Source organism: Armigeres subalbatus, chromosome 2 (genome assembly GCF_024139115.2).
Source record: "Armigeres subalbatus isolate Guangzhou_Male chromosome 2, GZ_Asu_2, whole genome shotgun sequence".
Lineage (NCBI taxonomy): Eukaryota > Metazoa > Arthropoda > Insecta > Diptera > Culicidae > Armigeres > Armigeres subalbatus.
In genome coordinates, this window is record NC_085140.1 from 455,963,582 (window position 1) to 455,977,261 (window position 13,680).

Here is a 13,680-nt window from a genome sequence, read left to right on the forward strand (position 1 = left end):
ACATCTCTATGTCGTCGAAGTCGTAGGTCGCAGAACATCTTCCCAAAGTAAGTAATCGATATACGACTCGCTTCTTGAGCCTCTGATCGTTAGTGCATAATCATCGTTCAGCAAGACAATGCTTCTAGCAAGATACGACCCCAAACGTTAAAGTCTCCCACTATATATGACCACTGCTTTTAATCCGGGTAAATTTGTCACTACAGTATCTAAAACCCCTTAAAAGGTTTAATGAGCATAGGATTCATTCATTCATTCATTCACGTATCCTGAGCACCTCAAGGGATACATAGGGCCAAATCAAAAGATCTCCATCCTGGGCAGCTGCTCGCTTTAGCCTTGACCTGGGCCCAAGTCAGATTCCTGCCGACTTACTTTTTTTCTTTGTTGATGCTACGCAGCCACGAGCCCCTGAGCCTGCCTTTGCTGCGATGTCCTGCCGGATTCCAAATTTCGTCGTTATGTGTAGTGTAGCCGATCCTCCTCCATTTACGCAATCAAATTTCTGTTGATATCGGTTTTCGATGGCATCGTCGATGGAGCTCAGTATTCAAGATCAAGTTGGGAGGCCACCAGGCCCGAATTATAAAACGTAGACACCGGTTGATGTATACTTGCAGTGACTGCGTGATCTCTGCACACCAAGTCTCACTGGCGTATAGCAACACAAATTTTACGCTACAGTTGAAAATTCGAATTTAGGTGGGTTGACTAATCTTATTGGATCCCATATATTTCGTATAATCTAACTTCTCCAGTGCTTGCCTGGCTACCGCAAAGTTGAAGGGGTTGTTCGTGTTAACATCCAACGATTTAGTCTTGTTCACATTGATGGTGAGACCCGTGTTGTCGGTCACACACACACACACATCTAAGTCTAACAAGTACCACGGGAAAAGAGGCCCACCATGCCAAAGCCCTGTATAACGCGATGGGAGGCACCTTAATTTTGGGGTGCCCAGGTACCTCAGGTCATACATCCCCACTGCATGGGTCGCTAGACACCTTGGAGTTGGAAGGACGTCATATTACCAAATTCCGTGCCACTGAGCCCTAACGATATGACTATGTGTAGGCCGTTACACACTGTGTGAAAATATCTCTATCCCAGTGGAACGTGTATACACATACAAACAGACGAAACATTGATGAAATTCCCATCTCCCATACTCTGAACGGCCGTTTTAAACCAGCCCCCTGAAACGGCTGTCATCTGCATACAATATGATTGAAGCCGAAAACTTGGTGCTAGCTGTCAAGCTGTTGCTTTAAGCACGGAACACAGTGACGCATGCGACAATATCGCTCGAGAAGAGATTTAATTCGAATAAAAAATAAAGAAACAGTTTTTTTAAGCGCACCATCTAAAATATGTTTCATAAATGTATTGCAATTATCTCTATAGCTGATTCGTTAATTTCAGATACACATGTTTCGTTATAGCGCAAAAGTTATCAGCACTGTATTTGTCACAATAACAAATACCAAATTATTAATAATAACAAATTTGTCAAGTCTGCCTGATACCCATGTCGATATCTTAACGGTTTGATAGATGTCTGAAGGAATTTGACAAATATTTGGCATTGTGATAAAGAGTGGGCCTTTAATTTCTAATGCATCGTTCTGTTAAAAAACCAAATTTTTGCAAGTAGAAAAAATAAGACTGCAAACCAACTGATTGATCAGCAGTGATTTATTTTCCCTCCAAATTTAAGAACACTATTCTCGTTGGAATCTGAAGCAAAATAAAAAAACCCAGATTAATCCACCTAGCGGCGATGATGCCTTTCTCGTGCATCGTAAAAATGAAAAACTCACATAAGAAAGGTCAAAAAAGCACTTTAGGGGAATAGATTGCATATTTTATATCATTTTGCATGTTTTGCATTAATCACTATGCATTGCCACCATTCCAAAAAATTTTTTTTTTCGAATTTGAAAATTTTTTTCCAAGGTCGCCCCTTGGGAAAAAACAATGATTTTTCAATAATTCCGAAATGCAATGTCCGATCGGGCCAATTTTCAATAGCAAACAATGGGACCGCATTCCCCGTCAGAATGCGACTTGTTGCGAGGAAATCGGGTAATGCTAAGTTCAAAAGTGTGTCTACAAAATTTGTACACATACACACACACACACACACACACACATTATTATTATTATACACACAAACAGACATCACCTCAATTCGTCGAGCTGAGTCGATTGGTATATAACACTATGGGTCTCCGAGCCTTCTATCGAAAGTTTGGTTTTGGAGTGAAATTATAGCCTTTACGTATACTTAGTATACGAGAGGCTATAACGCTGGTATCTCCAGCAGTTTTCTGTTCATATTTGAATTTTGTTTAAATAAATAAAATAATTATTTATTTTGCTGCTCAGAAATGCGGCGTAATTGCAAAGTGCATTGATCCAAATTCTAATCTCCTGTTATTATTTCTAATCTAATCCTCCATTGTTATTATTTCTAATCTCCTGACTTTTACGCTAAGTCCATTATGCTTCAAAAAACTATTATTCTGTCAACACACAAATGGTCCAGTTTAAAGCAAAATTTTATCCACAATGCGACATCTACTTCCAGTTGGATCAGATCAAATGTAAAGAAAAAAGGTTCCAATATTGTTTCATAAAACACCTGTCGATGACACGTACAATGACTAAGTAGATTAATTTATCTTAGTTTCTACGCCCACATTATAGTGAGCTCAAGTTTGTAACCAAAGAGCTAATGCGTCAAGATCAGATAGATGAATTGAGTTCGTCAACTGAAAAGTAGGTGTGCTGTCTCATATCTCATAGAGGCAGTTCAATAATTATTGAATAACCCTGCTTCCAGAGCAAGATTACTTTTGATAGATTTACGTTTTAATGGTTTCGGAAAGTGCACCAGCCTTTTTTAAGACTGGGTATTTTTTAAATCTTCGAACTGGCGCTTTCAAGTTTAGGGTATGCAACATTTTTGAACCCCTAGATGAAGTGCTACCCAATATCCGCTTATATCTTTCAAATGAGTCGTGTGATACAAGCTAAAATCACATAATTTCATAGATGAAAGTCTTATTTATGAAAAGGAAGTTTGAAATGGGCATCGGATGTTTATAAATCGCTGAGATTTTTAACTATCTGAAATGAAAATATTCTTTGTTTTGGAAAGTGCAACATATTTTGGACCCCCAAATGTACACATTTTGGACACCCCCCTTTTAGTCTCTTCAAAAATGAATTTTCAATTTGCACAGGTCATTTGAGCTAAAGCAAAGTCTTATCTTTCGATTAACATGCATCAATGAGAAGATTGCATCGATTCAAATTTGCAATTTCAACATGAACTGATTGTGTTCGTTCTGAGATATTCATTGATGTATGCTTTGAAGCGTAACGCATTGTAACGCTTGCCTTCTTGAAAAAATTGATTTCATTAAGATTTCATCCAAATATCGTTATTTTTCGCACAGGAAACTAGTCAAACACATTCGCAGCAATCTTATTTGCATAAAGACCATGCGGGATTCAGCAGCGGCATTGAATTTAGTTCAGATATCAATAAAATGTCAACAGGAGGGTCCAAAATATGTAGGGGTCCAAATCAAGTTGGTTACCCTAATTTTTCGGTAAATGAGACGGACTTTAATGTTTGTTTTCATTCGGATTTTGACAAACTCATTCCTCGAAGGACCATAGCCGGCCCTGTAAACATACTGTGAAACAATATTAAATTTCCGGTTCTGGCACCCCTAAATTGTCAAAATCGGATTATAACTGACAGAGTTATAATATATTTGAAATTAATCCCAAAATTTGCTTAACCCAGTTTATGTGGTCATGTACAGCATGTTACGAGCGCTATAATGGCCGCTTATTTTAAACTCTTTTAGTGGAATGTCTAGAAGTAATTTGATTTGAAACGGAAAGTAGTACGGGGTTGGACTTTTTTCAAGTGTATCAAGTGTGATATCACAAAATAAAATTTGAAATCGAAAAATTGCGTTTATTATGCAGTAGAAGGAAGGTCCAGCCCCGTACTGCTAACCGTTTTTAATTAAATTGCTCCTAAAATGTTTGAAAAGAGTTTTAAAAAACTTCCCGTATGAAATTTTCCTCGTGCAATTTTCCTCCTTCCTCGTGCAATTTTTTTCAAATATTATCCTTAGACTTCTTCTTCATGCAACCTTTATTCGCCAATAATGATAAATTCATGAAGATGATGATGATCGCTGCGATGACAAACGACACAAGACAAACGTCAAATAGATTGCACCTTACCAGAACATGTTAAATTGTGGCGGCTATCGAAATTTATTTATTGGGTTTTTCGGTGATAATTTCTGCTGATTTTGATGATAATTATATTGTGGCAGCTATTACCGCAAGTAAAATGCTGAATTAATGACGAAAACAGAACAATATAACTTAAGTTATTGAAATTTAAATTTTCACAATCGAAAATCATTTTGCGATACATAATTAAATACCCGCGCGACATGTACGGTACAATATGAACGGAGCTTTAAACTTCAAGAACCTAGTGCTGTTGGCTTCAAGAACTAGTGCTTGTTTCACGGGGTTGTTTTAAACGGCACGGATTACTTGTTTCACACAGAGGCGCGCGCATCGTTCACCTTCAGATTTGTTGACATTTCACACTAGCGCCGTCTGTTGACATTGTCGTACTGAACCACATTTTGTGTAACAATCACTCGAGATGGTGATAAAGTAACCGGAAGATGATTTTTTCAGGAAATTGTTCCAGCTGTTACGTCTGTTTGTCTGTGGTGTATGTGTGTACAGGGTGGGGAATAATTATCTGTGTTTCTTTATTTCTGTTAATCAAAAAAGGTACCAAAACTAACCAATTAGTCTACCAGAAGCTGTGCCTAAAAGATACTGTTGCTCCTTGGGAAAGCACACGTGTTGGTTAGTAAACACGGATATTTTTACCCACCCTGTAGTAAGAAGCTAGCTGTCAAAACTACTTCAATATTACACAACTCATAATTCAAGTAGGTCGACTAGGTCGGTGGATTGTTGAAAAATGCATCGTGTGTCGCGTAAACAAAACAAAAAACATAACCGTGTTGGTTTACCGCTAGCGGATAAAACTGAAAATTATTCAAAATCTTGAAAATGGTGTTCCGGTCAGTAAAATAATGAAGAAGTACAAAGTTCGGTCTGCATCTACCATCTATCCCATAAAATATGCAAAGGACAACATTCTCACAAAAATTGGCCAACAAGGCGGAATGTGTAAGAGACTAGAATGATATTTCGTGTAACAATTTCACAAGTTTAATTTTAATGAATCGCCTGTTTTGAGCGTACTTACAGCGGCACACTAGGAGTTAACTAACTGATATCAGTATGGTGAAAGGCATCTAAGGTTCGATTTCTCAAAATTAGGCACCTATTAAAAATATTTGGTAGGCGTAGTAGCGAACACCTTCCTGCATAACCGGTACCGAATAGTTTTTCGTGAAAAGTTCCTACGGTTGAGAAAACCCGCGTTCAGCGCCGTAGCATGTGGTTGGCTAGGTTGGCCCCCGCCAAGGGCGCCAGGCCTTAGGGGGGCGCCAAAACCAAGAATGTCGCTATGGGAAATGATCACAAAATGTTTTCAAACTCACTGGTTCAAAGTGATTCAGATTCAAGCGATCAGACTATTTCCTCTGTAATAAACGATTCCGCAATCAACTGTTCGACTAGTATCCGGAGAGCCCTTTTTCCGTTAATAACTCATACAGGTATCAGAACGTCGGCTCAGGGGGCACGTTTCCCTCAATTTAGTAGATTTGTGCCATCGCCTTCCCTACTGTCTTTTACATAATTCATTTGACGGATTAGGAGAAGGAGAAAAAGATAGAAGAGGAAATGCAAATGGCAAGGAGTACGGAACAGGCTTCTGGGGAGGAAGCTCCAGAAGGCGAATTTTCAATACGCTAAAGGCAAAACACAGAGAAGACTGTAAAAATATATACACTATATATACACTGAAGTAGTTTTAGGGATTTTGTGTGAATTTTAGAAAAAAAAAACTCAGAAAAATATATTAAGCTCGTTTAGTGGAATGTATTAAACCGTCTAAGACGAATTAAGTACTGTCCATTTAATTCCACCAGTTAATTTTCGTTATCTTTGCAGATGCGTATTTCGACCACACAGTTGTGGTCGAAATACGCATCTGCAAAGATAACGAAAATTAACTGGTGGAATTAAATGGACAGTACTTAATTCGTCTTAGACGAAAAAAAAAACTATTTGAGGTCCGAAAACGATCGCATTTGATGACACATTTGACATTTCCGATACTATTAAACCTGAATCTTGTAATAGTGAAAAGACAAAGCGACGATGCTGAATATTCGATGTGGATTGATAATATGCGCGTGATTTTTTCTCTTACCTAGTTCTGTATTAACTGACTTTACGAAGATGAGTATTTCAAATAACGTCACTTATCTTACAGCATACAGGATACAATGATTTGCATCAACAGATTTCAATAATGATGACATTGGTCCAAGCAAATGCCACTTAACCGACAGACTGAAGACTATTGTGGCCATTAATCAACCCACTCCAGACTTGGGTTTTTCTTGATACGACTAGGTCCAATCGCTATTCCGACCATCTACCAATTCACTCCAGAGTTGAAGTTGGCGATTCTGAAGGTCATCCAATCCAAGTTTTTTGTTCGTCTAGTTCCGATAGCGCTCCAATCGGGTCTACTACAAAAGGCCGAAAGCAAAAACGGGCCGAAACCACAAAAGGCCGAATTACAAAAGACCGAAACCACATAAGGCCGACGCACGCTCGCTCTGGTCCACTTTGTTGCTCTGCCGAGTTCATTCGGCCTTTTTTGAATCACATCTTCTTCTTCTTCTATATGCATAAAAATGAATTTCTGTCTATCTGAACCTTATAGAGTCGGAAACTACTGAACCGATCGACGTAGAAATTAGCATGCATAGGTTTTTGGGGCCGGGGAAGGTTCTTAAGATGGTTCGAGTCCTTTCTATCCTTTGGAAATACAAATGAAACACCAATTTATTCATAACACGAGAATTAGTCAAGCAAACACAACCAAATCTGGCATGTGGAGATTTTTGAAGAGAAGATATGTTTCGGTGGTAACCCTTCTGGAAAGTGGTAACCTCTTCTGGAAAGAGGGGCTCCCATATAAATGAAACAGAAATTCCTGCATCACTCGGGAAGAAATCAGAGAATAAATCAATTTTAGGCGAAACGAAATTCGTCGGGTCTTAGGACTTAGATTTTAGCTAAAAACATAATAATTGGAATTAGATCGTGAGTTTGCGCATCATTGGCACAGCCATGCGTCATGAAGCGCACCACTCGTACATTGATGCAAATCGGCGAATCAGTTCTATGAGCCATGCATCCAGTGAAATTCAACTCGGGTTCTTGCATCAGATTTCAGAATTTGACTTTTCCTAATACTAATGATGATGATGATTAGTTTACTACATCAACAAAGGAAGAAAACAAGAGACCTCTTGGATTACTCCGTTACTTAAAACTGCTAACCTAATATTTATACGTATACAGTGTTCAGTTATGTACATCCTTTCATTACTGTGATGAAGATTGAGCCTGTAAACACCATCATACATCTTCTTTCAATAAATAAGATAATAATGAAAATAAGATTGATTAGATCGCTGGTAGTTGCAAAACACGTTGTCAAGTTTTTCTTTATGGGATAGCATAATAAAAATGAAGGATAATTGTTTTAGTATTCCAAGTTCCCTTGGTGGAAAGAAAATTTTGTAATGATGCGGCCTTTCGTATTATTCGACATTTTGATATTTAGACTTTAGTACTATTCGGCCTTTCATGGTTCAGCCTTCTGGGTTTTCGGCTTTTTGTGGTATGCTAGAACATGTTCGACCTTTTGTACTAATCCCCTCCAATCACCGACCAGCACACATTTTTGGCCTAGCTAGATCCACTTGTGCGTGAATTCACAACAAGCGAGTCTGAATTTTTTAGCCGAGAATCCGGGCACTACTGGATCAAGTAGATATTTGCGTAGGTTTATTGAATTCAAAAAATCAGGATCATTGCAATGGATTTCTAGGAATTTTATGACTTACTTCCTTACTTCCTTACTCTTCCCTTACTTCCTACCTCTATATTGGAACATTTAAAAGTCATTGAGGCTTAATTCATAAAGAAATAATTCGGTATGCCACGCAAATAATTGTTTCTAAATCTCCCTAAGCAAGAAAGGGGCGACCAGTAAAGGTTTCGCCAAGGGCGCCTGAATTCCACGCTACGGCTCTGCGCGTTAGATGTTTTTCGCCTTACAAACTTCAGGTGGTTAACTCATGCTGGCTATTTGCGTATATAAGATAGAGCCTAGATGAGGAAGCGGCGAGTAGAAAATCAGCCACTGCCAATAATTCATTCTTTAGCAAAGCGGAAGCGTTTCAAAAATCCTCGGTGCCCACAGGTTGACGAAGCTCTCTAGATCTGGTTTTTGCAAAAACGACAGCGCCACCAACCGGTAAGCCAAGAGATGCTACAAGTCCAAGCAAAAAAGTTCTTCAACCAGATGATTGCAACAGGGGAATACGGAAGTCGTGGCTATGTGGAGAAATGCATCAAACGCAACGGCATTCGCTTACTGAAAATCAGTGGCGAAAAAATGTCCAGCAATATTTCTGTTGTTGAAAAATACAAGAAAGACTGCTGCACAGATTCGGGAGGGAGATTTGTCTCCTTGTCAGATCTTCAACGCTGACGAAAGTGGGCTAAGAGAATCCCAACAAGAACATATCAAGCTCTATCTGGTAAAAGGGCGAATGTCGCAAGAGAAAATTCTCTTCGTCGACTTCCCCTATTTTAAATATAAGTGACAAGCGGAGGATTTATTTGCAGTTTATCAGTTTATCACCAGAATGCAAGTTCGCATTGTTTTCTATCGTGGTGAGATGATAAACCACAAAGAAATCCGCTGCTTGTCACTTTTATTGAAAAGAGGGGATGTCGATGAAGAGAATCCTCTCTTATGACATTCGCCCTTATTCCAGATAGAGCTTGATATGTGGAGAAAGACACCAAATCAGCTCCGGGATTCCAAATGAACAAAGATCGAATCACATTCATGCCGTGTAGCAACATGGATGGGTCGCTTTAATTACTATTAATGTTGATTGGGAAGTCACACAGACCTCGAGCACTCAAAAATCTCAAATCTCAATTCGGCACAATCTGAAATTGAAAAAATTAAGCCTGTTTTTATTCTGTATAGAATGCTGCACAAAGTTAATTCTTTTTTCCTAAAATTATGAGGAAATACATTTTTAACGCCGCTCTTTCTTTAAAGCACTTAACAATTCTTATGTATGTATGTACTTCTTATATTATAATATAGACACAAGAAGAGAAAACTTTGAACAAAAATTTACAAAAGTTGACTTGTAGACTTGACATGTAGAGTGCAGATTGTACGATCCATAAAAACCATTAGGAAACGAAGAATAAAAATTTGTACAAAATCGAATGAAACGAATAATGAAATTATATTATTATATATTATAAATTATTAATTCTTGATTGTAATTTCATTTCCTCTAAATATTTGAACATACAGCTTTCATCGGTATGGGTAAAAACATGCTCCTAATTTACAAATTTATTGTTGCGCTTGAAACCAAATGGCACACTTACTCACGAACAAAGTTACCGTAAAAATAATCAAAACAAGTCATATCAATCTGTCGCAATCTCAACTTCTCAATGATAACTCCCACGTGTCTGCATTTTCCGTTCTGACTTAATCGTTTTCTTTTTTCTTCCATAACCATTAAACATACGTACGTACACCCCCTTCTCCTCATTGCGACATAATAACGTGAACCCCCTCGCCAGACCGGATTTCTTCATCACAAATCAGTCCCTCGACGCTGTGCCTGTTGTTGCACTCTCTCCGTTGTCTTCCCAGCTCCATTCCAGCAGTCAGTGTGCTCCTCCGTTTGATGGAAGTGTTTCTTGTTTTGTTCTTTGCCGGAGATGGGTATTTTCGCAATTTCACCAACTCAAAATTGCTGCCATTTGCGTGCGTCTTCTTGTGCCTTGTGATGTTTAGGTTTAGATGAATATTTAAATCAGATTACCATCAGGAGAGTGTTTTTGGTGCTCAAACCTTGCATGTCGCTTGAAAGAAAGAAGAAATTTGATTTTTATAACTGCCAGGTGTCATTCCCATTTCTTTGAATATGATGGACCCCTTGAGCGATTTGGGTTTGGAAAAAAGTTCCACCGGTGAAATTATCCTTCTTCGCATACTTGACCTTTTTACTTTTAAATGGAATGATTCAAGAACCACCATTATTGCAGGGGTTCTCAAACTGTCACAATGTGGCAGAGGAATTACTACCACGTGTTATTAAGTTTGGCCTCAGCAAAAAATTATGATTATCAGTTTTAATCAAACTCTTCAAAGGAAATGACGGTTTTGGCTAGATTTATCAAATTCGTGCGAAACCTTTGTATTACCAAAATGATTAAAAGAAGCAAACGTATTCATAACTTATATAAAACTAATGTATGTGAAATAATTATAAGCTCACTGCGTGATCCATAAGCTTGGCAACCAATGCTTTAATCTCAGCTGTGGCCATTGTAATCCTATTTTTAAATCGTCCTTTTCTTCTCCATTTCCAGAATCGCTCGCCCAGGAGCTGGAACTGGAGCGCAAGGTGCGACAACAGGCGGCCGAAGGCGATGTCAAAGGGCCACTTCAAGATCGTTCCAATTACTACAAAAACTCCGTACTGTACAGCAGTGCCACTTAGTTCCAGCAATTATGGCTAATCTTTTCATCGCACTCGATGGCGACGAGCAGCGGCAGTGGTGGCGTCCCTGCACTCGTTCTCGGTCCTCTTCTCCGGCAGTTACTTCTACTCCTCTCGCAGCAACCCATGGCGTCGTCGTCGTCGTCGTCATCATCGTCGGACATCGTTGCCATAGCGTTGGCGTCATGGCCAACTTCGACGCTGGGAAACCTGTATGTGCAATTATATTACTAAGAGCTAAATGAGCAAGCGAACTCGAAGGAACGCGCACGAATGAAGAAAAAACGAAAAACATTTAATTCGAATTCAATGCAAGATAAGTGAGTTCATTCGTTGCAACACGTGCAACGATATCATTTCCGAGGCTCTATACCTTTAATTTACTTCTCTGATTGATGCCAGGCGATGTACAGTGTTTCCTGAGAAAAAAATATGTGATCATAAATGTTTTATCTTTGATTCAGAAGGTTCGTTGTAGCACTTTCCCACATGAGAAAAAAAAACGTTTTTAATCAGTAATTTAAAAATTTCAGTCATTAGCTTGTTGAAGCCAAATTTTTGGTTTATGACACATAAGAAACAAAACTGCTGTACATCAAAATACCGCATCTTTCAAAATCATATCTGCAATGTTTGATAATTTTCATGAAAAATAATAAACCTTTTCCTTACTACTTTGAATTACACAAAACTAACACCCCAGAAGATAGATTTTCAGAGATAAAACATTTTTATCACATATTTTGTTCTCATAAAATATTGCACGATGAACAGGAACCATGATGACCATGGTATGTAATTATGAACGAGCATGTATTTATGACACTTTTATGACATTTGATTTAAAATCAGAAAACTGAAACATGACGCAAATTAGAAATAGATTAGTTCGGCTGTCAAGAGGCAACAGTAAATTTACATTTACTGAATCAAAATCAGCAGCTGTGAAATCCATTTACAGCTTGTCTAGATCCGGATCTCAACCAATTCAAAACTGCACGCTGGAGAGAGAAGCAGATACGATTTTTACAACCTTCGTTTATTAAATAAAGTTTTTCTGTAACTTATTTTAGAAAAAAAATAAGATGTTAATGATGTTTAGTACAACTGAAGTAGCACAAATATATTTTGTTCCGTTCAGCCAAATCAGGTGAACGGAAACGTGTAACAGCACGATGTAAACCTTGATTTCTTAATATCTTCAACTGTCTGATTGAGAAAAGTAAAACTTTTTTATTCGATAAAAGCCGTACTGTAAATGAAATTCGCAACACTACATATTTAAAATCGTACTTTAAACAATGTGAATAGTTTCGTGTTTTTATGAAAAGAATCTTAACTGTAGCAACAGTAAGTGGTAGACAGGAAGTCTAACAACTTACGAACACACTGATATGAGAATACAACAAACGCACTTATAATCGAACAAGCATCATGGAGGTACTTAGTATTTTTCCGAGTTAGTTTCTTCCAGATAAATCTATGTTTATAATCAAGCATTAGTAAATACAACCAAGTGATAGTGATCGTTAGCATAAAACCATCTCGGGAAAGCATACTTTTTAGTTTATCATCGGTAACACTGCTGCATTAGTTCGTGTTTTACTATAGACTAGGTAGCCTTATTTAAAATCCTAATTTTGTACAAAGATTAATCAATTGTCGAGCAAAAGTAAGCACACACACACATACAGACAAGCTAAACACAGAATCACCCCCGCATACAAAGAGCATTGGGAGATCCGTTCTCACTTTTTTATAAATATATTTCCCCTCCGCATTTATATGTCAAACCAAAACAGCAACCAAGCGCAAACAAATCGTGTCGACTTTGACTTTTATTTATTTTTTCGTATTTTAAAATACACTTAGTAAAACAACAGAAATCAATCGCTATTTATCAAGCATATATTGTATCTATACATGCATATAAATATTATCGTAAATGAAATAATTAATTCAACGTAGAAACAAGGAGTGGTTGGTGGTAAAATATGGCAACAAATAATGATCAGATAAAAACCCAGACCCGGTGACACGTTTAATTATTCGCAACGAATAATTTCTGTTTTTCTATGTATGTAAGGGCTTATTGTTAATGGTGAGGAAAGAAAAATACATGAAAAATCAACCTGGTAATTAAACAGACAGCGATGCAGCATGTTTGTGCGATAAACGAGCATCACTCACAGAACCCAATATTCAATTGCAGAAAACAAACAAACAGTGAAGTGGACGTTCCACTTTTTAATTGCTAAATTGACGATATCGATATGATAATACAGATAAAAACCCACATAGCGAATGGCAACTGCAAATAAACAGAATCAAAAAAACATGAATGATAAACAATCTGTAAAATGGAATGCTCTGTGCTATTTAGAAAGGTCAAATAAAATACCAAAATACAAATAGATAACTCCTTTTTGTGTTCCCAGTGCAGTATCACATTGTTTAACCCTGAAATTGATTAACTTGGCTGCGCATATGCACAGCACATGTTTCCGAAATGGACAAATTGATACCAAATTTGCGAAAAATAATTTACGTGTCTTGTTGGGACTTAAACCCACTACCTTCTACTTTCTAGATAGGCATGATAGCCCAACCCCTACTAGACCTGTGTCAAAAATCGAACGGCGAGCCGCCGTTTGAAAATCTTCTGAAACTGAAACTGACAACAACGTTAGTCAAGAAATACGAAGGCTAGGGTGGCTCAAAAAACACTTTTTCAAATTTTTTGATGGCCCGCCCTCTTATTCGGTTCTATTTAATGCCCTGATGCTCTGGACAAAATTTCAGCCAAATTGGTCAACGTTTGGGCGGTGCTAAACTCGTTGGAAGTTTATATGG

The 13,680-nt window shown here is 37.9% G+C and overlaps 1 protein-coding gene across 12 annotated transcripts in view; it reads left to right on the forward strand.

Annotated features, from left to right (window-relative positions):
• The window catches only part of LOC134213826 (dachshund homolog 2), a 136,258-nt gene extending 123,012 nt beyond the window's left edge, over positions 1-13,246 (forward strand). For all 12 annotated transcript variants that reach the window (XM_062693191.1, XM_062693197.1, XM_062693193.1 and 9 more), the window contains one exon: positions 10,697-13,246. In XM_062693191.1, the coding sequence (XP_062549175.1) occupies positions 10,697-10,827 (131 nt within the window). In that variant the 3' untranslated portion in view covers positions 10,828-13,246. The remainder of the gene's footprint in view (positions 1-10,696) is intronic.
• Positions 13,247-13,680: the final 434 nt, after the last annotated feature.